The sequence below is a fragment of the Elgaria multicarinata genome, chromosome 1 (assembly GCF_023053635.1).
Source record: "Elgaria multicarinata webbii isolate HBS135686 ecotype San Diego chromosome 1, rElgMul1.1.pri, whole genome shotgun sequence".
NCBI lineage: Eukaryota > Metazoa > Chordata > Lepidosauria > Squamata > Anguidae > Elgaria > Elgaria multicarinata.
Window position 1 is genome coordinate 33876334 of NC_086171.1, and position 26501 is coordinate 33902834.

Here is a 26501-nt window from a genome sequence, read left to right on the forward strand (position 1 = left end):
AGTATCTTCTTTTGTCCCTGCTCTTCTTCCTTCAGGGATAGATCTGATTGCTGCATTTTACGGGTGCTTATACGCGGGCTGCGTGCCAATAACCGTTCGACCTCCACATCCACAGAACATTGCAACAACGTTGCCTACAGTGAAGATGATTGTGGAGGTCAGCTGACCAATAAAAAATGATTCCTTAAAACCATCCCCACCCCCACCACAATCAACTCCAGGGGCCCAGTGAACTGCAGGAGTGGCAAAGGCCTTGGGCATGTCTGATGGGGCTTGTCAGCTTCCCCCACTCCCTTTGAAAAGAAGGCCACCACACATGTCACTTGCCGGTTTTGAAACTCCTTTTAGTTTCAGATGCATTTTTTTTTCTCCCTCTCTCAAAATACTAGAACCCAAAGGGGTCATCCCATGAAGCTGATTGGTGGGAGATTCAGGACAAATAAAAGGAAGGACTTCTTCACACAGCGCATGGTTAAATTATGGAATTCACTACCACAAGATGTAGTGATGGCCACCAATCTGGATGGCTTTAAAAGGGGGGTGGGTAAATTCCTGGAGGAGAAGGCTATCCATGGCTACTAGCCCTGATGGTTATGTGCTATCTCCAGTATCCGAGGCAGTAAGCTTGTGTGGACCAGTTGCTGGGGAACATAGGTGGGAGGGTGCTGTTGCACTTGTGTCCTGCTTTGTTGGTCCCTGGCTTACAGCTGGCTGGCCACTGTGTGAACAGAGTGCTTTACTAGACGGACCCTCGGTGTGATCCAGCATGCCACTTCTTGTGTACTTATATTATCCCATAGCAAATTGCATCTGAAGAAGGTTGTAGCTTCTCCTCAACAAAGGGGGTAGCTTCTCCTCCAGCAAAAAACTGGAGACAGTAGTGGGCATAATACAGATTAATATAATCCAAACATACCAACATCTGGAAAAATGTACATCCTATCGCTTAGCTTGCACACGTTTTTTCATTTTGTGTGTGTGAAACTATTCTTTCTGTGTAATTGAATAAACATTTTGAAAGAAGCTAATAGTGATCTTTCAATAGCTACGCTTATGTAATGGATCCCCCACCCTCGGGGAAAAATATATTGTTATATTAGGCAATTTTGCTCTCATGTCTCTTTTTTGTCTCCCTTCCTTGAAACTCCCAGGTGAGTCGCTCTGCCTGTTTAATGACGACACAATTAATATGTAAATTGTTACGGTCACGAGAGGCGGCGGCGGCGGTGGATGTCCGAACATGGCCTCCTATATTAGACACAGGTACTTGCTTCCCTCTGTTCCTCTTGTTCAGAAGTGCCGTTGGGTCTTGCAGGCTCTGCAGGAATCATGCCTCCCTTTTTCTCCCCAGATGATTTGCCAAAGAAGCGGCCTCCTCAGATCTACAAACCGTCTAACCCTGACATGCTGGCTTATCTCGATTTCAGTGTATCCACGACTGGAATGCTAGCCGGGGTGAAGGTAGGAGATCCACACCCAAACGTGAACGTTGCCACATAAAGACACGGTGCGTCGCTGGGGCAGGGTGTGCGGGGAGAATAGCGGGATGCGTGAGCGGATGCTGAAGAGGAAGGGATCGCTGCACTCGGAGCCGTGACCCTTTTCACTGTGTTGAACACTAAAACCACCGGACCGAGGCAACGCAGCACTTTATTTGCACCCGTGGACATGATACTTGCATGCCCTGCAGGCATGCAAGGGGATGTGGAATTCCTCACAGTTCAAGACGAGCTAGGCATGATGGGGCCAACATGTGTGTGTGTGTGTTATGCCTTAGTACACCAGTTGCTGGGGAACATGGGTGGGAGGGTGCTGCTGGGACTAGGTAGGCCCTTGGTCTGATCCAGCAGAGCTCTTCTTATGTGCATTCATGTGTCTTCCCCTTTCACACGTAACAACTAAAAAAATTACAAATCCTAATGAAGCAAGATATAAACCTGTTGGATTGTAGGGTGGGGGAGAGGTCTATTTCATTTTACATGGAATTGGGGCGGGGGGAGAGGGGTAGAAATGCTGCTCTTCTCCACGCCTTTTGCACTCTGTTGCTGGGAGTGCTTATGCTTCCAAGAACAGAGGAGAGCCAAGCTTGGGAGAAAATTTCTTGAATCAACAGTGCGGTAAAATAGGCCTCCCCATGCTCCATTTCATGCTAAAAATAGGCCTCCCCATGCTCCATTTCGCACTAAAAATAGGCCTCCCCATGCTCCATTTCGTGCTAAAAATAGGCCTCCCCATGCTCCATTTCATGCTAAAAATAGGCCTCCCCATGCTCCATTTCGCACTAAAAATAGGCCTCCCCATGCTCCATTTCGTGCTAAAAATAGGCCTCCCCATGCTCCATTTCATGCTAAAAATAGGCCTCCCCATACTCCATTTCATGCTAAAAATAGGCCTCCCCATTCTCCATTTCGTGCTAAAAATAGGCTTCCCCATGCTCCATTTCGTTCTAAAAATAGGCCTCCCCATGCTCCATTTCATGCTAAAAATAGGCCTCCCCATGCTCCATTTCACGCTAAAAATAGGTCTCCCCATGCTCCATTTCGCACTAAAAATAGGCCTCCCCATGCTCCATTTCGCACTAAAAATAGGACACCCCATTCATCCCCACTTCATATGCGACTGGGGCAGACATGTGAATGAAGTCTGTCTGGCCACTCCATTGCAACTAGTTTAGCTCTTAGTGTAGCGAATATAAGGCGCAGTTCCAAGCTTGTGGTTTCAGTCTGAATTTATTCCCATTCAGATGATTATATTATTCCTTTTTTAAAAAAATCCTCTCTGCTTTTGTGAAATTCCCATTATAATGAGTCATACCTGTAGTCCACTTTTTCCTACCTTGGGTCCTCAGATGGTGTTGGATTACAGCTCCCATCACCCTCAGCCAGCATGATCAGGGATAATGAGTTTGTAGTACAACAACATCTTAGAGGCTGGTGGGTTAAGGGCCTCTGCAACTCCTCTAGTCCACTGGTCCTATTCCTATGAGTGCTTGGATGAAGGGGCTCTCCCACCTCTTCTCCCTTGTGTCCTTGAAATGGGGGGTGTTTATACGGCACCTCTTTTGCTACAGATTCCCACCCAAGGCCCACAGCATCACTGCTACGAAGCAGCAACCGCAGCGTTTCATGGCAGGAGCGAGCACTGGCTTTCCAGCCAGGAAAATTCATGGAAACCCTAGATGCAGGCTATAGACTTCTCCCCTGCATGATGGATGAATGATCCTACGCACCTTTACATAGAAATAAGCCCCACTCTGTTCAGTAAGGCTTCCAAGTACACCTCCCTGGGATTGCAGACGTCAGAGAGAAGCAGCTCCCCTCCTTCACCCACTCAGTTTATAAATGAGAAACACAGGAGAGAGGAAAGGGGCAATTTCATTGCATTGATGCCCCCAAAATAAACAATGCTGCATTTCTAAATGCTTTGGGGCTGGGGGGTGAAACCAGGCTCCTGGTCCCACCATCCTCTTCGTTGCTAACACCAGAGAATTACAGCAAGCACTGAAGAGGCTAACGGGAACGAGCTAGGAAAAGGAGGGAATGGGGAGAGAGAAGGGACAGCTCCACTCTGGGGACATGTCACACTCAGCCCAGGAGTTAATGCAGAGTGGACGGGGGCACATCACAGAGGGAGCGCTTGGGAGCCGTTTTAGGTAAAAAGGACGGGGTAAAACGACTCTGCGCAACTGCGGGGTTTTGAGTCAGACGCGGCTGGATGGGAGCACACACCGGCCATGGCATCCTATGCCCCAAATGACTTCACAACACCCCCAATCCACAGGAAATCCACCCCCCCCCATGAAGACAGCCCCATGGAGAGGCTGGGGATTGAATCTGGGACTATCACCATGCAAAACATGTCCTCTAACGCTGATCTTTGGCTGTCCCCTTCTGGCATTCTTCCTGCTCCCCCAGTTTCAAAAAATGTACCCTGCTGTCTTCAGTGCTTCTCATAACTTCCAGTGATTCCTGAGGATAACCTAGAAATCAGAAGCGATGATGAGTCACTCTCTCTCTCTCGCTAGCTCTTCGTTTTCTTTACATGGTTGATTGAGCATACTCACTGGAAAACATTAATTTTCATTATGTATGAATGCTTCTCTGTGTATATTTGCAGGGGAATGTAAAGAGGTGGCATATTTTTATCTATCCTCCTCCCGACTTAAAGGCTGGCAGTGGTTCAAAAATGAACCTACGGAGTGGTATAGTCCATCATCTCAATGACTGCCCTGTTATCTTTTTCCAGATGTCTCACGCAGCCACTAGTGCCTTCTGTCGTTCTATTAAGCTGCAGTGTGAGCTTTATCCTTCTAGAGAAGTTGCTATCTGTCTGGACCCTTACTGTGGACTTGGTTTTGTCCTTTGGTGCCTCTGTAGGTAAGTTCTTCTCTTTTGGAACTACCAAGCATCGCAAAACAAAGATGTTTCTACTAGGTGGTTGTGTGTGTGTGTGTGTGTGTGTGTGTGTGTGTGAGAGAGAGAGAGAGAGAGAGAAAGAGAGAGAGAGAGAGAGAACATCCACCAAGCCCCAGATGCTGTGATCAACAGGTGCAGCAGAGAGAACAGAATGGATTAATACTGCTAAGAAGTAAATTCAGCGCTACCTTTGAGCATATTGTTTGCACTAAATATAGAGAATAAGCCAAAATAAAGCTATAGTCTCTCTGTGAAGCAGTGTTGAATGCTCCTGTTCAGAATTCCACTCAGCCCTTTTCCAGTACACTCCATTCCCTCTCCCCAACCCACATCAACGGATTTATCTTGTTTCCCCTGCATCTGTCAGTTCTCACTGGGATACTTTAGGGGAGGGTTTTCCCCAAATAGGGTTTTCTCCTAAAAAAATTTTTTGGGTAGTATCCAACGTTAGTCGTGCTTTGAGTAGGCCCATTCAAATGAATAGCACTTAAGCTAGTCATGATTAACTGAAGTCCCATTCATTTCAATAGGTCTACTCGAAATAGGAATAACATTCAATACTACCCTTTCTGCTAACCCACTGAAAGCACCCTGTTGTGCTTTTTAAAAACGTTTTGGCTACATAAGGATCCACACTCAGAAGATGAACTCGCAATTAGCATATATGATAACTAGAAAAGGGGAGCCCTCCCCTGGGCCTGTTTTGGCCCACAGGATTGTAGCAGGGTAATATATGGAGTGGGCCTAGATGTCATGTGTCTTGCGCCTTCACTACAAAGAGTTCACTACAAAGAGCTCATCTACACCAAGCAGGATATTGCACTATGAAAGTGGTATAAAAGCGCTTTTATTATATAAAAGCGGTATATAAAAGGCAGGAGCCACACTACTGCTTTACAGCGGTATTGAAGTGCACTGACAACTGTCGGGGCCCATTGACACAGACCATATACCACTTTCATAGTGCAATATCCTGCTTGGTGTAGATGCGTCATGGGCCTCAACAGTTGTCAGTGAACTTCAGTACCACTATAAAGCAGTAGTGTAGATCCTGCAGTGCACTTCAATACCACTATAAAGTAGTCATGTGGCTCCTGCCTTTTATATACCACTTTCATAATGGAATATCCTGCTTGGTGTAGATAAGCCCAGGAGATCTATCTGAAAATTAGATAGACATAATCCACTAGAAATGATCACTCTGTACCTTGTTTCCAGTATGTGGGAGCAGGACAGAGAGCCTGTGTAACCCTAGAACCCACTCCCTATATCACCTGGTTATTATCCCAGGGGGAAATTATCATAAATTCTATTTTAAACGGCTGAAATCAAGGGCATTGAGTTGTTGGCTTGTACTGTTTGAAAACAACTATGAAATAAGGAGAAATGATTTGTTAGAAGTTTCTAAAAAGTTTGCTAAAGACTTGGCTGTTTTTCTTCTGGAAAACAGCTCATTTTTCCGCAGATGAACTTATCGCATTAGCATAGTAAAAGAAGAACATTTGGACAGATTGTCAGATATTTCAGCAGTGGTTTAAAAAAAGACACCTTCACGGAAAAAGAAGAAATGCCCCTGATTTATTATTTGAGCGATTTTGGATCCTAAAATCTAACTTTGGAAGTTGAAGTCAGTTTATCTCCTTTCAAATTTCAAGCAGTTGTTTTCGAGGTGGAAATTCTGCCATTTAGTAAAAATATTCCTGAGTTTTGAGTATTTGTGCAGACCACAAATTAGAACATTGAAAAAAGCTCTGAGCGTGAGGAGGTCCCAACCCTTCTTCCACACTTTATCTTGGTGATGACACGCTAAGCCAGGGTGATTAAGCAATTTGAACTAAACATGGTTTCACATGGCGTGTGAACCATGACTTAGCGTGTCGTGTGAACCATTCTTTAAACCATGGTTTAAACATGCTCACTAACCCTTTGCTGCAAAAGGCTTAGCAGCCTAACCATGGCTTAGCATGTTATCTAAACAAGACCAGCGTTTATATGTCATGTGACCAATGAAAGATAAACTCAGCCTGCTTCTGCCTAAGTTCTTTCTTACTGCTGTGAAGTGGTAGCAAAGGCTTCCTTGTCGTAGAGAGATTACTTGTAAGGCAACTTCCTCTCCCAACTTTTAACACACAGAAGATACAAGAGTGTATTAGCTGCTCACTCTTGTTTATTGTCTCGGATCATTCATAAGTCATCATGGCCTCCTAAGGGAATCCTGAACACCGTAGTCCTCTGCATATCCAAGATAACAAACTTTGCATTCTTGTTACATACATAAAGATGATACAAACTTGAGGCCTTTCTTTCCCTCCCCAACCCGCTTTTCAGCTCTATTAAGCCTCTGATTAACCTCTTGATCACGTAAACAAATCAGAAGTAAACCTAAATCAGTTTTAAAATTAGATTGGGGAAGTGATACCTTCTACAGGTATGGTATCATTGCCATCTTTTGCTGCTACAGAAATGTAAAGAGCGATTGAATCCCTGGCTACCTGGGGATTGCAATCTGGGCACAAGCAGCCAAAAAATTTCTAACCGCTTATCCCTGTTGTAGATGCTATGAAGTTGTGCTGGCCTTGCTCCACTGTGATGTCCCAGAATGCAACATTCTGAGACTTCCAAACCACTAAGGAAAGCCTCCTTGGAGCATGGAGCCGGCCTATTGGTAAGTCTTGAGTATATTGCATGGTTTTGCAAAGTTTGGTTTTTGTTTTTATTTTATGTCCCCAAAGGGTATAAAATAATAATGAAAAGAAACCTTGCAAAGCAGAGCAATAGACCTCTCTCGAAAATTCTCCAGATTCCTCTCAATTGACCATGCACTCCAACAGGACTTCCTGGGGATCTTTGTCAAAGATTGATGCATTCTGGGGCATAGCAACAGTTGTCAGGCCAACGTGAGTTCATGGATACTTGTGTTTTTACTTTTAGCTGTTTGTGCTGAACATGTAATGCTGGAATTCATTGTGGTGTGATTTCTTGGCCCCCTCAGCCCACCCCTATACTTTCTTCACAACTCATCTCTTAATAAAGAAATTTAAGCCAGTGTGGTGTAGTGGCTAAAGTGTCAGACTGGGAGACGGGAGATCTGGGTTCTAGTCCCCAATTAGCCATGGAAACCCACTGGGTGGCTTTGGGCCAGTCACAGACATGCAGCCCAACCTACCTCACAGGGTTGTTGCTGTGAGGATAAAATGGAGAGGAGGAGGATTATGTACGCCACTTTGGGTTTCTTGGAGGAAAAAAGGTGGGATATAAATGCAATAAATAAATAAAAATAAAAAGTCTCTGCTAAATTGGTTTTGCTTTGGGCATTCTAAAATTCCTATGGAGGCGCTCCAGGTGTAGAATGCTCTCCCCAGAGAGGCCCACCTGTCTCCAACTCAGATGTATTTTTTGAATTTTATTTGCCTGGGTCTTTAATGTTAGGTCAGCTGGCCTTCAGTTAATTTGGATCTGTTTTAATGTCAACTTTAATATATATTATGGAGACTGGACTGATGCTGCTGTTTTAACTTAATCTCATCCCCCCCTCTTAGTTATTGGCAACTAGAATGCACATTTTCCCATTGGTAGATCACATGCAGAATTTGAGAGAAAGTGCAAACATTGACGTTGTGGTTATAGAGCAGGGGTGTCGAACATCTTCCAGATCGAGGGCCAAATGCAATTTTAGAGAAACTCCCGAGGGCTGCATTCCAGTAGTGGGCAAGGCTAAAAGTGAAGGGGCAGGAGCAAAAGTGCCACGTACTGCAATTCAGTACAGGAGCCACGCCAAGCAGGATATAACACTATGAAAGCAGTATGAAAGCGATCTATGGTATGTGTCAGTGGGCCCCAACAGTTGTCATTGCACTTCAGTACCGCTAGAAAGCAGTAGTGTGGCTCCTGCCTCCTATATACTGCTTTTGTACTGCTTTCATAGTGCAATATCCTGCTTGGAGTAGATCCCTAGACAGGTATAAGACTATTTGCCTATGAAGCTCAGTATTGTGTGTTCTGACTTGCAGCAGCTCCCAGGGTCTTTCTGATCTTTTTAACTGGAGTTGTTGGGTGTTGAACCTGGGACCTTCTGCATGCAAAGCTTACACTTTCCCACTGAGCTATGGTTCCTCTGATGAAGTTACCAGCTGATAGCTAACCGATAGCACTTGGTCACTCACCTGGGCCATGGTTTTCCAGACCTCCCAGTGACATCCCATGAGTTATCCAAAGGTGGAGGAGGGAAGAATGATTCAACTTGGCCACAAACTTAGAGAGCGGTCCTACGGTTTCTGGGTGAGCATCCCAGGGACAATAGTATTGTTTGGATTCACCCTTCGAAGGGTTGGAAACAATGTTCAGACCTCAGAAGGGGAAGTTGAGGATCCAACCCTCCTCCCCTTCCCCCTCGCAGCCACTGAGGAAAGAACTGTTCTGGCTGCTCTCCGAGGTCAGAAAAAAAACCTTGGAGGTGGAGCTACGTCCAGGTGGAGGAAGAAAGTAGGGAGGGTATTCTGGACGTCAGGAAGGAGAGCCAGCTCCAGTATCCGAGGCAGTAAGTCTGTCTGCACCAGCTACTGGGGAACATGGGTGGGAGGCTGCTGTTGCACTTGTGTCCTGCTTTGTGGGTCCCTGGTCGACAGCTGTGAACAGAGTGCTGGACTAGATGGACCCTCGGTCTGATCCAGCAGGGTTCTTCTTATGTTCTTATGAGGCTGTGTAGACCAGGATATGAGTTAACTTGAGCTTCCTCTAGTCTCCTTCCCTCATTCTCCAAAGCATTCATGCTAGGTGGGCTAAAAAGCCAGCCTAGCAAAATCTCTAGGGCAGGAGGGCTGGGAGGCGAAGATCTCTTCCGCTGCCTCTTCCACCCTGCATTATAGACGATTGGGCGTCTCCAAGTTGGGGTGCTTCCAGTCACCGAGAGCGCAAGAGATAGGACTGGCCCTTAGGGGTATGTTCAAACCTTTGTTGTGTGAAGACTGTTCCATGAGGGCGCATCCATTAGTGACAACGGCAGCAGTCCATCAAAGAGCCTTCAGTGCACTATTGAAATCATCTTACCTGCTGTAAAGGAAATAACTACTGGACTCAGTTCAGCTGGCATCCACTTCAATAGGCTTCAAGCAGCCCCTCCCAATAGATTTTGTTTGGCCGTTTTTTTTAAATTCTACCTTATGGGCTGTACAGTGTTGTGACACACAGAGGACCCCGAAACCCCCTTCCTTTTCAACTTGCCATTTTCTCTTCTCTCGAAACAGATTTCCCGCCACGTGTTTAACAAATCTTATATCTTTGCAGCGTTTATTCGGGACACCAGTCTATTTTGATTCCTCCCTCAGAACTGGAGACCACGCCCGCTCTCTGGCTTCTGGCTGTGAGTCAGTACAAAGTGAGAGACACTTTTTGCTCTTACTCGGTAATGGAGCTTTGTACGAAGGGGCTCGGTTCGCAAACAGAATCTCTGAAGGTGAGGAGTTCCGGTGCTCTTCCTTCCCTTGTCCTCTTCCTTCCCAAACAGGGCAGCTTTTTGTGGTGTTGACGCGTCGTCCTCTTATATGAGTCATAACCCATTCAGCGAGAAGAAACAAATCACAGAGTGAGAGGAATCTTCAGCTTTGCTTGTGGAATTCCTCTCTCTAGGAAGCTTCCCACCTGCTGTCCTTTGGTTATTTTCAGAAGCACGGGGTCACAAAGTAAATTTGCCTCATGATACTTACCTTCAGTGTCTGTTTTTGCTATTCAGGGTACAATCGTACAAGCAGATTTGTTGTTGATCATGATTTATTCTGTTACATGCCACTAGTGGCTTGTGCAGCCTGCACAGGGTCAGCCCTAGATATTTGTGAGCCCTCAGGTAAGTAGGTCCCCTTGTTGGGGACAGGAGACAGGAATGTGCTGCCCATGAGCCGAGGACGGGGCTGCAGATCCAGTGTTTCTAGCAAAGGGCCCTTAACTAGATCTGGGACCTGGCAAATGCTCTTCCTTAAACTAGTCTTGAGCCAGAATCTAATACTGTGGCCAGTCCTGATATCTGCTGTGCTTCCAGGTAAAATAGAACTCAGAATAGTAGTTTCTACTCTGATGGTCCTCTTAGTGATCTTTCTGTATGTTCCAACATCAGCCGAGGTGCTGTTGATGGGAATGATGGAGAGGGCCTTCTCAGTGGCAGCACCCAGGTTGTCTGGAACTCCCTGCTGCAAGAAATGTTCCTTCCCCCACCCCTTTGTGGTCTGTTGCTCCTAAGTGAAGTAACCATATGGAAATGAGGACAGGGCTCCTGTATCTTTAATAGTTGCATAGAAAAGGGAATTTCAGCAGGTGTCATTTGCATGCATGCAGCACCTGGTGAAATCCCCTCTTCATCACAACAGTTAAAGCTGCAGGAGCCCTGCCCTCTTTGGTATCTGGTCACTCTACAAAAGTGGGCAGCTTTAACTGTTGTGATGAAGATGAAACTTTTCTTTGTATCTCTCTTTGATTTTCTTAGCCTCCTTGTTCGTGTTTTTTTCATTGGATAGTTAACCATTTTAGTTGTGGTTAAACCACCTTGGGCATTCCTTGTTGGAATGGAAAAAACAGGGGTGGACATTCCACAAATAAGTACAATAGTAGCAGCCAAGTTTGTATCAACAAGTGTTTTGCAATAGACCTGGAAGAGACAGGAAGAAAGTCCACAGAACAGAAAGCATCTCTTTCAGCAGGCTTTGCACCTCAAGATACAGACCTGTTTTCCTTGTCATGGCGGGCTCATTGGGGGTTGTTTTGTATATACACCCCCCCACTCAGGGGTTGTCATGTCGTGCAAACGTGGCCACTGAGTGTTATTTGTGGGTTAAACAAGCCGCTCATAACTCTTGGTTTGTTCCAAGGTTATGCAAGGGTTGTTTAACTTTCAGTGGCCAGGTTCAAATGTTACAGCAACTGCTGCTCAGGGTTGCCTATTCAGATATGTGACCTGGCACTGTGTGCAATTAACCCAAAATGAGCCACAATAACCTGAGCTCATTTTGGGTTAATTACGCATGGTGAGCTGGACATGTTGTGTGAACAGGCCCACTGTGTGAAAACAAGGCAAGAAATCAGGTCTTGAGGGGAAGAGCTTTTAGGGTGACCCTATGGAAAGGAGGACGGGGCTCCTGTATCTTTAAGAGTTGCACAGAAAAGAGAATTTCATCAGGTGTCATTTGTATGCATGCAGCACCTGGGGAAATTCCCTCTTCAGCACAACAGTTAAAGCTGCAGGAGTCCTGCACTATTTTGTATCTGTTCCCTCTAGCTATACCGACTCCAACGCTCAGATCCAAGCATCCGAACTATCCTATGACCTCTCCCTTGAATCTATCTAGGGGCCATACGATTGCTCTCTCCATGTATGCTGTTGATAATACTCCCCTTGTCCCAAAATAATGCTCTTTCACAATACAAACGTTGTTCTACCTCTGCTCACCTCTCTCTTCTAGTTCTGAGACCAGAAATACTCAGCTAAACAATTTAGAAGTCCCTCCCCTCCCATACCTTGTAGAAAGGTGTATTTGGTTTTTCGCCTGCTATTTCGTGGATTCTTCATCTCATTGGATGCTTCTTTTCCAGCTCGCAGGGCAGTTGGTACAAAAACTGTTGAAATAATCTGACTAAATGCTGGCATCACCCTTGAGATAATGTGAGTCTCTGTACCTTGTTTCCAGGCGAGGGGGCTGGACCTCTCAAGAGTACGGACGTGTGTGGTCGTGGCAGAAGAACGGCCCCGCATAGCTCTGACACAGTCTTTTTCAAAGCTTTTTAAAGATCTGGGCCTACACCCCAGGGCTGTCAGTACGTCATTCGGCTGCAGAGTTAACCTGGCTATATGTCTGCAGGTAAGTTGTTCTCCTTTTCTAACAGAAGTCGTAACAGCAGCATTTCCTATAAGGAAATGCCATTCTTGCACACTCGCCAGCCTGGTAAACCAATGCATGTGGTACTTAATGTTTCTCTTTCATATTGCAAGAAATATGCTTCCCCCCACACAATATTTTTTGTTAATGAGCATTTTCCATAAAGCCTTCATATCACATTTATAGCATTTATTCTGCCCTGAATGTAAAAAGCAATGGAGTAAAAGTCTTTATGATAGTTCCTAAATTTGAATCTTGAAAATGTCTACCTTATTAATGTAGCCAGAGCTAACCTTCCAAGTGCTTTATGTTTAATATCTCAAAATCGATGTGTTCCTGCTTGTAGAATAGTAACTTGAAATGGACACATGGATGTGTCTTAGGTGTGCAATATGAACCACTTGGCTTAAAACCACTTTTGTTTGTGTGACTGTTGTGGCTTGTGCCAAAGAATAGAAGAAATGTCTGTATTCTTCAACAGAAATTGGCAGAATTTAATAGAAATCCTGAGCATTTGTATAGCAGCTTAAAGACTTTATTGTTCTTTGCGTGGACTATCATAGTAATCCTTACAACACCCTTATAATGTAGACCTGTACTACTGTTCCCATATTGCAGTTCTGGGACTAAGACTCAGGGATACTTATTTGTTTTAAGCCCACCTACTGAGCTCATGGCAGAGGTGAGATTTCAACCAGTCCGTTAGCCACATGCCTATGGTGGCTCTGTGTTCCAAAAAATAACACTTTGGTTCCTCAGTTACCCCTCATTAAAACAAGGAGTCTCTAAAGTACTCTCGCAACATGGCATATGGCTTCAGCACTTTAAATGGGAGCTGAGACACTACTCGACTCCAATTTGCAGTGAGCGGCTTCCATTTTAGAGACACGAATGAATGGTGAGGCAACAGCAGCAGCACTGCTGGGGGAGAGGGGGGTGGCAGCTCTATACTGAGGGCCCACTCAAGGCTAGCACCGGCCCGGCCCGGCCTGTGCACAGATACACACGCGTGCCAGCTCTTCTGTCAAACCAAATATTGATGACTGATCTAAAAATGCAGTCTAGAAAATAATAATCTTATAATGACAAGCGGTATTGAATGACCAAAACAGACAAACCACAGAATGGTAAGCCTCAGGCTGATGGCGAATGAGTAGATTTTTGCTGACCAAAAACGTTATGAAGTCACATCAGGTTCGAATAAAATATTCCTCGTGGGGGTGGAGCGGGGCAGGAGACAGGCTTTAGAGAAGGAGCCGGGCCGTGTGAGCCTTTGCCGAGCACTCTGCGCAAGCCTTCTGAGCCCTCGGCAAAGCACACTTTCTGGGGTCTCTGGAAAGTGTGCAATTCCCCCATTAGAGGGTGCCAGTCAGGGCCTTAAAGGCCCTCTTAGCCTCTGGGGAAATTGCGGATTTTCTCTCACCCACTCTGGCATTAGAGGAAATTGCGTATTTCCCCCTGCTGCATTAATGGCAGCTGCCATTAAAGAGCAAAGGGTGCATGTCAGGGCGGACCCAGACCCGATTGCACTCAAAGGCTCGCGGGCCCAGGCAGTTTTTTGCTCCAGTGCTAGTAGGAGAATGCAGGGCATGTCTAGACCTCCCGGCTTTCTGGGAGGGAGGGGAAGGATCTCACGATATGGTGATCATGGGATCCTCCCCCTCTATGTACATGCGGGACACAATGTCCCGGGAGGATGTCGCTCCCGCCATTTTTTTTTATCGCAAATGAGTGCAGGAGCGCTCCTGTGCAAAGGTACTTTTTTTTTTTAAAAAAAAAATCCCGTTCCCACCCCAACCCTGAAGGGAATGGAGCTCCTGAGGAGCTCCGCACCCAATGTCTGGTTCCTGGCTCCTCACGGTTACTCGCAAGGAGCCACGACAAACCGGGACAGACAGCCACACGGCCTGTGGTCTCGGGATTATCCCGAGACTGTGGGAAAAACCGGGATTAAAGGTTAGGGCGATATCCCGGGGTAAAGGAGGTATCATCCCTCCCTGCTCCCGGGATCCCTGTGCGTCATGTGGACATACGGGGACAATCCCGGGACAATCCCCAGGACATCGCCCCATCTAGCCATGCCCGCAGTCAAATGTCCTCCTTATTACTCTTTATTGTAGGTTCATAGCTGTCTCCGATCCTATCTGTTGGCTCTGTAGTCTGGAGGTTTTCTCCTCTTAACTTCCAGCTTTCTGTATGGCCACCATCAAAACCATGGTACGGTCCTTACTTCAGCTATACCATTTCAGAGCGCACATGGGGCACTGCATTTGTCCTCATACAGTGTTTCTGGTTATGAAGGATATACAAGATATCAATGGTAGTCTGATATAGGAGTTCATTGTTCTGCAGCAGGAGTGGGAAAACTTTTTCTTCTCCAGTTCCATGTTGCCTTGGTCAAAACCAGTTGTGGCCCACATATAAGCAGTGGGTGGAGCCAAAGTGAATGGGGGTTTGCAAAGTGGGCCAGGGCCGACATGGGGCTTTCTGACTGCAGAGTAGCCACCACTGTTCTTTATTCATTGTAAGGCGGTACAATCCGGTGAGGTCCTGAACCTGATTCTTTCCCCATCCCCCCATTGCTGCATAGTAAAGCAGTAGGGCTTGCCTCTCAATATGTTTGTTCCCAACTATAGAATAAAGGATAGGGTGATTTGCTATGAACCACGTTGTAGCTTACAATGATGGTTCCAGACCTGAGTGCAGTGGAGGCTGATAGCTCCAGATTTGGAGGGGCAGTGATTTAATTCTGTGTTTTAGTTAGAACCAGCTATCTGTCCAAGGTTGCGCCTTGTCTCCAAAATGGAGCTTCAACACTTCTGCAATAGGGAATAATGGACCAACAATCTCTGGAAGGTAGCTTCCCACCATGGGGGTCCTGCAACTTACAACATCGTTGCTGTTCACGTGTGCAACCTCGTAGTTTCTACGCTGAGAAAACGCAATTTGTAAATACGAGACATATTTAGCCAAATGGATTTAATATACAAGTGCTGTTTTTTGGCATCTTGGAAACTGAATATAACCACTCTTCATGTAGCCTACATTTTTTGATGGGCATAATAGTGATGAAGTTGATGTCAAGGAGGGAAAATGCGAGGCTAGACAGCAGGTTTTGGTAGGGGACAGCAATCTTTTCCTTGGAGTGGTGCTCATCTCTGTATGTGTAGCTCATCTCTGTTTTCTGTGCCATCCCATGTTCCCAGCTTCCCCAGCTGCCCTCTTCAAAAAAATGCCTGTTGGGGGGGGAGGGGCTTCCGTCTGCAGTCTGACAGAGTAACAGAGTAGGATCAGCTGATCCGCTCTGGTGGAGTTAACATAAAGTGAGGAATCTGTTGCTGCTCTTTTGCTTGGGCTGTAGGGATATAACTGAAGAATGTCACTGGCTCAGCTCAAACAACACGTTTCTCGACGACAGCTGTTTTAGAACTCCACGGTGGAGTTTTTACACCACCATTGAGAAATGTGTTGTCTGGCAGGAAAACTCCACTCCATGGCGGAGGGTTGGTGTGTTTTGTTTTTTTGGAAACACTCCACGCAGAATATCCACACTATGCAAAGTAGAGGTCGGGCACAACCACTGTGTTGCCTGTTGTGTGGTGGGTTCTGTGGAGTTTTCCATTGTATTGAGTTAACTTTTCCCACTGGCTACAGAGTTCTCTGGCAAGAGTGGCGAAAGGAGTGAGTGCCGCTCTAGGAGAGCTGCCGGGATTGGGTTTTTTTTGGGGGGGGGGTTCTTTTGCAGCACTGGCTGATGGGAGACCATCAGGAGAACTAGGGGAGGAGAGAGGGGGGAGGAATTGTCAACCAAACATCGCAATGGATTTTACTCAACTCCACGGTAGCCCGCAGTCACACAACAGTGGAGTTAGAACATGGGGAGTACCTCCTAAAAACTCAACCGTTGAGTGGAGTTGTGTTGGTCTGATTACTAAAAAACATGTGGGTTACTCTGATATCTCTGTGTTCCTTGGTAAGCTATCTGGGTGTTGGCTTGGGATAAAAATTGAAATGCATCAGACCGGTCTGGCAGAAGCTACCTGGCAAACTTACAGTGATGCAATTCATACTGGAGTAATTCTCACGGTGCACCATGTTTGTCTCAGTGAACTATGTAGACACCCTTAGGCCACAGCTAGACCTAAGGTTTATCCTGGGATCATCCAGGGTTCGCCCCTGTCTGAGCACTGGATCCCCTGTGTGTCACCTAGATGAACAGGTTTGACCCCTGGACGATCCAGGGATAAACCTTAGGTCTAGCTAAGGCATTAATCTCTGCCACTCACTGACGGGGGAAGGGAACAGTAATCCCTGGAACTAAATGTTAGGACAGTTATAACTATAAATGCAATAAGTATTTTGCAAATGGCTTCAGAGAAATTAGACTTTGGTTTGAGGAATGGAGTCCTCCATTGGCTGGTAGTACAGATAGATGAGTCTGGCAATTTCAGTTTCTTTGAGTTTCCATTTGTTCCAGTGTTAACTTCAGTTTCTCCCAAACACTGAGATTTTTTTAAAAGTTTGCATGAAAATGTTTTGTATTTTTGTGTATACTTCTCCTAATACATGCATTATTGTGTGCAGTTTTGCCTAAAATACATATTTTGTGCAAGTAATTCTCCTAACCCAATGCATTTTAATATTATTTTTTATGCACTTTCCTGTAATATACATATTTTGTACATATTTTTTGATTGTGGAACTCCATTGCAAAATTTGGAGAAATGCAAATTTCAAAAGGATAACTGTGGTTTGGTTTGCATATGGGCTAGAAAGTACAAAATTAGGTAAATTTGTATTAACATGGGGGACAAAATGACCTTCTTGCCCTTCCCTGGATTGGGGAGTTCATGGCTCTGTTACCGTCATGTTGGTAATCCGATGCCTGGGCTATACATTCTCAGGGTATAGGTGGGAGGTTCCTTTGATGATCAGGGTAAACATAAACAAACCCCTACATGTAGAAAATTACCATCTCCGAGGGAAAGCTAGGCTAAAACTTTTCTTCCTGATATCTAGTTTTCTGTATGGAGGGAATTTCTAGTATGATGAAGAATTCTGTTTCATGGAGCCCCACCTGCAGTCTGGAAAGGTACAGCCCAGAAATGCCTTTACTGGCTATGGAAAATATCCAAGGTTCATTAGGGTGACCCAATGGGAAGGGAGGACAGGGCTCCTGTATCTTTAACAGTTGTATAGAAAAGGGAATTTCAGCAGGTGTCATTTGTCTGCAGGCAGCACCTGGTGAAATTCCTTCTTCATCACAACAATTAAAGCTGCAGGAGCCCTGCCCTCTTGACCAGATACAAAATGTAGTGTAGACCCATTGAAATGAATGAAACATTATTTAGTTGCAACTAATTTAGTCTCATTCATTTCAATAGTTCTACTCTACATAGGACTATCACTGGATACTACCCTCAGGGTGGACGACATCATAGTGTCCCTAAGTTCTCATCACAATAATAATGCCAGTGGAAGACCCTGATTATCAACTAAGGTTGCCAAAGGGCCATGTTAAAAAATGGATTGTGGGGTTGCAGACCATGTTTTGCCTCCCTGAACCATTAGATCTCATCGCCACAGAGGCAGCCCAACCACAGCCCTTGATTTGCTGGGACTGGCAACTGGGAGGTCATTTGACAGCAGCATGGATTAGATATTACTCTGGAACCACTGCTTGATAATCCCTAACCTGCACGCATACATATAAAGTATTGCATTCTAGCAGTCAAATATAGAAGAATCCTGAGCTCCTGCAATCTTCTACATTTTAGCTTATAGAAGGCTCTGATTTCTTTGATTGTATTATGAGCAGGTTGAGCTTCTTTCTGGATGGGGGAGATAATAAATAAGTGTGAGTTTGTCATAGCTTAATAGTGCAGAGCAGCAGAGCTTTATTTAATGCCCTTAGACAGGGATGCAGAACCTTTTCAGCCCCGAGGGCCACTTGTGACTCTGGTTTGGGAGTCACACCACACACAAACACACACACACACACACACACACATATACTTACGCGTGCGGGCGCACACCGGCAGTCCTGATATAAATTGCTCTTTCCTTGCTGCTAGCAGCCACGGGGCAAGAGTGATCTATATCAGGATCGCTGGGAAAGGGAGTAGAAAGCATCAGCAGCTGTGAAATCACTGGGAGGGTGAAATTCAGTGGTGGTGGGTGGGTCAGGGCACCGTTGGGGGAGGGAGGTGCAGTCAAGGCTATGGATTGGGGTGCAGTTTTTCGCACCCCTGCCCTAGGAAAAGGAGAAGTTCTATATTCTTTTTGTTGTTGTTTTTGCAGAAGCAGTTGGGCCACTCAGACGCCTCTTAGCGCCACTAACATGGCTCTGAAACTAGCCAGGCCATGAATTCCCAAGCATTTATATCATGGAGCACAATAATCTCTCATGAGAAGACTGCTAGTGTAGCATATATTTTTAGTGAAAGGTCTCCAATAGTCCAGATCGCCCACCCCCAAAGGAGGTCGCCCATTCCAGCTTTGCAAGATTCACTGCTCTGACCCCTTCCGATAAGCTTTCACGGACTCCGCAAAGAGAGTGAGACTGTAAAATTCAGTCCTCCCATTGCAGAATTACCTACATAGGGTAATTCTGCAATAATTCTGTTCAGACAACACACTAAACCATGGTTAGGCCACTAACCCCTTTGCAGCAAATGGTTAGTAAGCATGTTTACATCATGGTTATGTAGCCACCCTGATTAGGAATGGTTCACATGACACGCTAAGTCATGATTCACACAACACTCTAAGCCATAATGTTTAGTTCAAAATGCTGAACCACTGTGGCTTAGTGTGTCATCTGAACAGGGTCATAGAAGGCGTGCTCAGAACAGTGACGCCTACAGTAACGGGAGGAGACTGGGGTTCTCTGAGGCACGTAGCGCTTACACACTCACACACACATCCTTTTCAAGTGTAAAAAGAGTGTGCCTTTTACATTTTAATCCCCCCTCCCGAGTAAGGTGTGCCTCTGTGTCTCCCAAGAGTTTAGGAAATACTGAGAGAGGCTTTAGCGTTGTCCTTAAGCTTCGCTTGAAAGACGGAGCGAGTTCTCCGCCCACGCTGTCACTAACAATATTGTCTATACTGTCTCTTATATTGCTTAACTCTGTACGTCAAAGGTCAGCAAGTCTGTCACAGTCTCTTGTTTGCTCTACTAAAATGTTGACATCTCATATATATTTATTTTTCATTTTTAAACCTTTAAATGGTATAATGGCTTAATTTATAAGATTCCTGTATTTGACATGGTTTTTCCTTTTTATTTTACTCCCTGCTTTTTGCATTATCCTCTTTATTTTCCTCCCAACTTCCATTCCCTCTTTTTATTATTTTTTCATGTGTTACTGTCTTTCCTTCCCCCTGTATCCCTCCTGTTCCCGCTGCTGTAGCCACACAGGCTGGGGAAACTGGCCGAGCAGGTAGGGGATTTTCGTGTTCCCTAAAATATCCACCTTTCCACTCCTAACAGTGGGACAGACTAGATTGAGTCTGGAGATCTTTTGTGCGGGGTGCCCATCGCCACGACCCTTCCACGCTGGCATTTGCACCTGGAGGGGAAAGAAAGTAGTCTCTACTTTTGATCTGGATCCATCCAAAGTTAGCCACCCTCTCATTAACACGCTTGAAGTTAAACAACAAAGTAGGTTCAGCTTTAACGTTCAAACCATCAGAATTGATTTTTATAAACTGGTTCTGGTCAGCTATGAAAACATTTCCTAAGGTGGTAATTATAGATCAACTCCACCCCCAGCTCCATTAACGACGCTTGAAATGAGCTTCTCCGCTCAGCGCTAGTCTGTTACACTGCTGAGTCTATTAGCACATTGAAAACCGTACCAGCTAGATAGGATTTGTGTCTTGTGTTGGCTTTTATAACAAACTGAAGTGGCTAACGTGCATGTCGCCTCTCCCGTAACTCTCTCCTGCTGTCTTGGTGGTGGGATGCTGATCAGTGTTTGATAAATGTTACTTGTTTATAGATGTCTCAACCCCTCTTTGGTATTGAAATTGTACAAAAGGCTCACGTGGAAAATAAACTGCCAGAAAGCGCCGCAGAATGGAGGAGAGGGGAATCTGGCATTCTTTCTTCTTAACCCTCACTGTGTGCTGATTGGTCAACTTCTGTCCTGTCTGTGTAATGTTGTGTTGGCAGAACGATTATGCCCTCCTAGCCAAAGAACTCAAGGCGTATCCCATAGATCCAAACTCAGGTTTGCCAGCAAGTGTACACACACACTTCACAAGGAGTCAATCACAGCTGCCTTGCTAGAGTACCTGTAGAATATATCCTGTCTGTAAACACGTATTTTTCACATGTTTCGGGGCATACATGGTACTCTTAAAGCATCCACAAATGGGTGAAGAGGGCTCTTAACGTATTGGCGCAGAGAACCTTGAAGCTGCGTAGAAAACAGTTGTGGTTTGACGCATCTGATTTCTAATCAAGATAGTCTAGTCTGGACTGTAGTATATGGCGCTTAGTCCTCGTCTTTAAACTGCGTTCTTCTAGTTTTCTGTTTCGAACAGTCAGGTGGAGAGCAAAACCAAAAGAAAGCTCCCCTGGAGGAGTTTAAGCCCTTGGACAAGACAAGGACTGTTGTGGAGTTAAGTGGGGGAAGAGGCATAGCATAGGTGGTGACATCTACTAGATGAGGTGCTTCAAATGAATAGACTATTTACTTTTAGAAGAGCTTGCCTGAAAGATTAGCAATGCCTAATACCAGAATACAGTAGAATATCATATGTCCTACTCTTTAATGCCATCAGTTTTAAATCAGCTTTTTGCATGTGTGAGTGTCTCAAAGAATCCAGGCTTCCCACTTGACCGCTTGCTTCTGCCATTACAAACTATGTGTCTTCAGCTGATCCTGCCTTCCTTTATATTTTTGCCAAACCTGTGTACCTTTCACGAGTTTTACGTTGACACTAGCTTTCAATAACCCGGGCATCTGGAAATGTGTATTTGCGACCAACAGGTCAATGTGTATGCTGACGAAGGTATGCTTAGATTCCTGTGCCCTTGATACTAATGCCCTCAACGTTTTTATTGTTATGATGTGTGTTTCTTTATTAACCGTGATGGTACGTAAAATGCAGAGCGCCTACTCAGTGCAGAATGCTGACCAGTAAGTGTTCTTTTGCAGGGAACATCTGGGCCAGATCCAACCACTGTGTATGTTGATATGAGGGCCCTCAGACATGACAGGTAAGATTTTTTTGTTTTAATGTTACAATACGCAAAGCTAGAAAATGTATACAGTATTTAGCAGGGAGAAAATGGAAATAAGTAACTGTCTTGTCTTTCTCCTCTCTGACAGAAGTATAAAGCAAATGTAAAAAAAGAAAGAAAAGAAAAGCATTTAAACTGCTGTTTCTTTATTTATGTTTTCAAATTATAGCCACACCTTACAGTACAAAGATGTGTCGTATGCGTAAGATGGCACACATAACATTTAAATCTGAATATTTATCATATATCCATAGATATCTAGAGATAAGATAGACAGACAGATTAAAAGAAGATGTGTGACTTTTGTCTGTGTCTCTCATCTGTCAGTACCATTGTGCCAGGACTGTGAAACATAGGCCTCATCTACACCAAGCAGGGTATTCCACTATGAAAGCGGTATATAAAAGGCAGGAGCCACACCAAGCAGGATATAGTGGTATGAAAGCAGTATGTGGTATGTGTCAATGGGCCCCAACAGTTGTCCGTGCACTTCAATACTGCTATAAAGCAGTAGTGTGACTCCTGCCTCTTATATACTGCTTTCATACCACTTCCATAGTGGAATATCCTGCTTGGTGTAGATGAGGCCATAGACACCTGAAATTGGTATGCATATTAAGGGAACCCTTGGAGTTCATATCTAGGAGTTGTTTTGTTTTAAAAACTCAATTCTTCTGTTTGTAGTATTTGTAGCCCCCAATTCTTTTGTTTGTAGTATTTATGGTGTGCATGCCACACACTCACATGCACATGCACAGGGCTTTCTGTGCTGTGATTGTCCTTTATGCTCCATTATCCATCGAAGAGTGCGTTCTTAACATTGGTAGCCAGCAGCCATGGCTATCGTAATGCGTTGTTTATTTATGCCTATCACACCTGGATCCTGTCAATTTGGCTCCGCTCTTCCTGTCAAATAAAATGGCATAGTGATGTGGAAAGGGCCAGCCCGACCGTTTAAGCAAAGTTAGGGTGATCTTATGGAAAGGAGGACAGGGCTCCTGTATCTTAACGGTTGCATCGAGAAAGGAATTTCAGCAGATGTCATTTGTATGGATGCAGTACCTGGTGAAATTCCCTCTTCGTCACAATAGATAAAACTGCAGGAGCCCTGCTAGAGTGACCAGATACAAAAGAAGGCAGGGCCCCTGCAGTTTTAACTATTGTGACAGAGGAAATTTCACCAGGTACTGCATCCATACAAATGACATCTGCTGAAATTCCTTTCTCGATGCAACCGTTAAGATACAGGAGCCCTGTCCTCCTTTCCATAGGGTCACCCTAGTCCAAGTATTCAATGTACGGCAGAGGCAAACTTCACCTCCTTGCATCAGCTACCCTGCATTTCTGCTAGACAGGTGATTTTGCCCATCTAGCAGTGGCACTTCAGAGGGGGAGGAAAGAAGGCTGTGGCAGCCGTAGGATACACCGTATTGCTGCCACCCCAGTCTGCCCCTCTCCCCGCCCCCTGGAATGCCCCCCTTTTCCCTGTCTTCATGCTTTGTTTTCTGAGCGCAGTGAAGTAGCCAGGCCGGTTCTCTTCGCGCCAGCTACAAGGGTGGGGGGAGAAGGGGAGCACGACTTCCTGCCTCTGAAGTTGGAGCCAGGAAACCAAGCCATCCTATGGCCTCCCAGACACTGTCTAGGGGGCACAGGGTTCCTCTCTCTATACCTTGAGAATCATCATAACTAAGACATAATAATAACTAGAGAGAACTAGATATGCTTGCCGCTTTCTTCTTCTTCTTTTAACATGGGGAGAAAACTAAGAAAAGCTCCTGCTAACTTTAAGCAGGTTCCTGCTGGGAGTTGGTGGAAAAGACTTCTGGCCGCTGATCTCTCCCTTCGAGACTCTTTCAGGCAGAGAGTGCTCTTCGCAGTCTGCCGCGCGGCTTCGTCCTTCCCTGGAACGCCGATCCCGTTAACGCTTTTATTGGATTTTAAATCATGCGTCTGCATGTGCTGAATTCAGCAAAAAAAGGCCATTAGGAAATACAGGAGAGCATTAAATATGCAAGAAGCTACTCAGTTCTGTGGCCTGGAATGCAGCAAATGGCTCAGTAGGTTAGTCGGCCAGGAGGGCCATGTGGGTTTCTCTCTCCCACCCTTCCCATGAAAGCGAAGGAACGTAGAAACATGCTGGTGGAAGGAGGCTGTAATGCTACAAATCAAGGGCAGGATGCTTCTAGGGGCCCGTTTATTCCCCACAACCCACTGGGGGCCACACCCTCACTTCTGCCATGCCACCCGAATTCAGTATGGCAGCCAAACAGGGGTGATTTCCCCCGTTTTGCTGCTGCACAACCAGATTTCCTTGGCAAAATGCGGCCTGTTTCTCTTAAGAGAAAGGGAAACCAGCCCTTCTCGGCTACTACAAATTCAGTGGCAAATTCAGCAAGGGGGGCGGGGAGGGGCTGCCAAAAAGCTGGAGGAGGGGGAGGCGTGTGGCCCACATATTGCACCCCACTGCTGTAAATGTTACTCCCAGAGAGGACACTCAAGGATGCTGGGTCTCATTCATATAATTAGAGATCCTTGTTTTATCAAAGGAAAGTAAAAAGGGTATACAAACTGAGAATGTTTCCTAGGCATTGTAAATTACTTCAAGCCTTCAGATAATAAACTTTTTTCAGTCCTAACTTTGAATAGAAGGAAGTTATTGTTTTACCGTATTTCTTCAATGGTAAGACGCCATCGATTGTACGACGCACACTAATTTCAGTACCGCCAACAGAAAAAAAAAAAACCTAAGACACACCCGCGATTCTAAGACGCACCCCATTTTTAGAGATGTTTATATGAGAAAAAAGTGTGTCTTAGAATCGAAGAAATGGGGTATTTTAGCAACAACGCTATGCAATATTTGAGTGTCTATGGTAATAATTGATGGGTGAACTCACTCCCCCATACCCCGTTTAATTTGGAATTGGGCACAGCAAACTGATTAATTTCCTCGAAATTTGGAAAATGCTTCCATTTCCCCTCAACCCCAGTTCTGAATCCTGGGATCCATTGCACTTCCAGAAACAATGTGGAGGGCACAATAGGGTTCAAATGCCACCCCGTTACCCTTCAGAGCACCACTGTAGCACCATCCCAGGCACAAGGAGCCCTGGGACATGTAGTTTCCAGGGCCGCTGACGTCCTTTCTGGTGCCCCTGGTGCCCAAGATCCTTTCTGCCTTGAACATTGCTGTTCCAGCTTTGGGTGCAAATGAGAGAAGTGCAGGTGTGCGCCATCTTGGATTTCACCCGGAAGAGCTCTTAGGAAAGCAACTGCTCATTCAGCTGAGCATTGCAAGTTGGCTGAGTTTATGTTACAAGCCAAGTAATAATATGATCCCAGCAAGGATGCCCATTTCTTTACAATAATGTTAAAATATGGATAGGTTACCTCCAAATATGGATATGGAGAGGCTACCTGAGAGTTCAGTCCAGCTCACAAGAGGTTGGATCCAGATTTAGTCATACTTAGAGGGGACCCATTAAAATAATGAGACTTAAATTAATCTCCTAAGCATGACTAAATCTGAATCCAACCCCTGGTCTTCAGGATAGTCCCTGGATCCAAAGGATCCCAGCCCGCCCCAAACACCTCATCTACCTTGCATTGCACAAGCAGGTTACAGATAACGGGGGTTATCCTTGTGCAGGAACAGCAGAAAAAACCTCCTTTTACTATATCCCACAGAGGAAAACTACATGCTGTATTGGCAAACAGAGGTTTCCTAACTGTGTGTCTGGTAGTTAACACAAATGATGAAGTGGTGGGGCAGGAAGATTTGCAAGGGAGGACAAGAAGTGGAATGTATCATTTATTTATTTACAACATTTATATCCCACCTTTCTTCCATTGTGGAACACAAGGTGGCTTCATGTGGTTCCCAGGTGGTCTCCCCTCCAAGCACTGAACAGACCCAGACCTGCTTAGCTTCAGCAGGGTGGCTGCTCTGTGTGCCTGCAGACCACGCCTTGTTTATTTATGTCTTATTTATTGCCAGTGTTTCTATGCTGCCAAAAGCCCTCCCATGGTGGTTTATGTAAGAAGTGAAAATATGAAATAGTGCTCTTCTGTGCATTCTGATCCCTCCTACCTCAGTGGTTGATCTTTCCCTGCTTTGGGCTTCCTTTTGGCCTCAATACCTGTCAGGATGGAGAGACAACAGTAAATTAAGACTGGCGGGAGAGGGCATTTGCAGAGGAGAACCCATGGGAAGGATTCATAACCTACCCTCTCCTGCATTAGTGTTCAATGGGAAACTGGTGGGGGCACCATCTGTTTGTCCCGATCACTAGGCAAAGGAGACTTAACCAGTGGAGGCTGGTGGGTCTGAAGCCATTGGGGTGGTGAATCCACCCTGGGTTTCAGTCAGAACCAATCAGAACTCCAAAGAAGCTCTCCATGGTATGAAGCATGTCTGCAAAGCACCTTGGATAGCTCTTTTACGGTTCCGATTGAAGCCTGGAGTGGATTCACCACCCGACTGACACTGGAGCCACCAGCCTGCACTGGTCCTTACCCATTTCAGTAGAAAAAGAAGATGTGTTGGAGCAGCAGGCAAGATGCATTAGAGAAGGGTCCTGCCAAAAAAACCTCTCCAGTTCCTATTCATGGACTAGAAAAAGAGGATAAGGAGGCCTCTGCTGTTGACTCACCAACAGCAAGAGAGAGTAACTGGTCCATTTAGTTTTTGGTCTGTTCAAAACAGTGTGGTATAGTGTTGGACTGGGAGTCGGGAGATCTGGGTTCTAGTCCCCACTCGGCCATGGAAGCTCACTGAGTGACTTTGGGCCAGTCATAGACTCTCAGCCCAGACTATCTCACAGGGTGGTGGTGGTGGTGGTGGTGAGAATAAAATGGAGAGAAGGAGGAAGATTATGTATGCCACCTTGGGTTCCTTAAGGAGGAAAAAGGCGTGATATAAATGCAATGAATAAATAAAATAATAATTAAAATAGTCCCAGTAAAGAATGAGTA

General features: G+C 45.4%; 1 protein-coding gene across 5 annotated transcripts in view; it reads left to right on the forward strand.

The window, feature by feature from the left end:
* Positions 1-26501, forward strand: part of DIP2C (disco interacting protein 2 homolog C) — a 371845-nt gene that overhangs the window by 332354 nt on the left and 12990 nt on the right. For 4 of the 5 annotated variants that reach the window (XM_063125734.1, XM_063125751.1, XM_063125767.1 and 1 more), the window contains 7 exons: positions 36-157; positions 1152-1263; positions 1352-1461; positions 4246-4376; positions 9699-9867; positions 12086-12256; positions 21442-21503. In XM_063125734.1, the coding sequence (XP_062981804.1) occupies positions 36-157; positions 1152-1263; positions 1352-1461; positions 4246-4376; positions 9699-9867; positions 12086-12256; positions 21442-21503 (877 nt within the window). Of the gene's footprint in view, positions 1-35; positions 158-1151; positions 1264-1351; positions 1462-4245; positions 4377-9698; positions 9868-12085; positions 12257-19686; positions 19717-21441; positions 21504-26501 lie in introns of all 5 variants that reach the window. The other variant, XM_063125743.1, reaches the window with a different exon arrangement.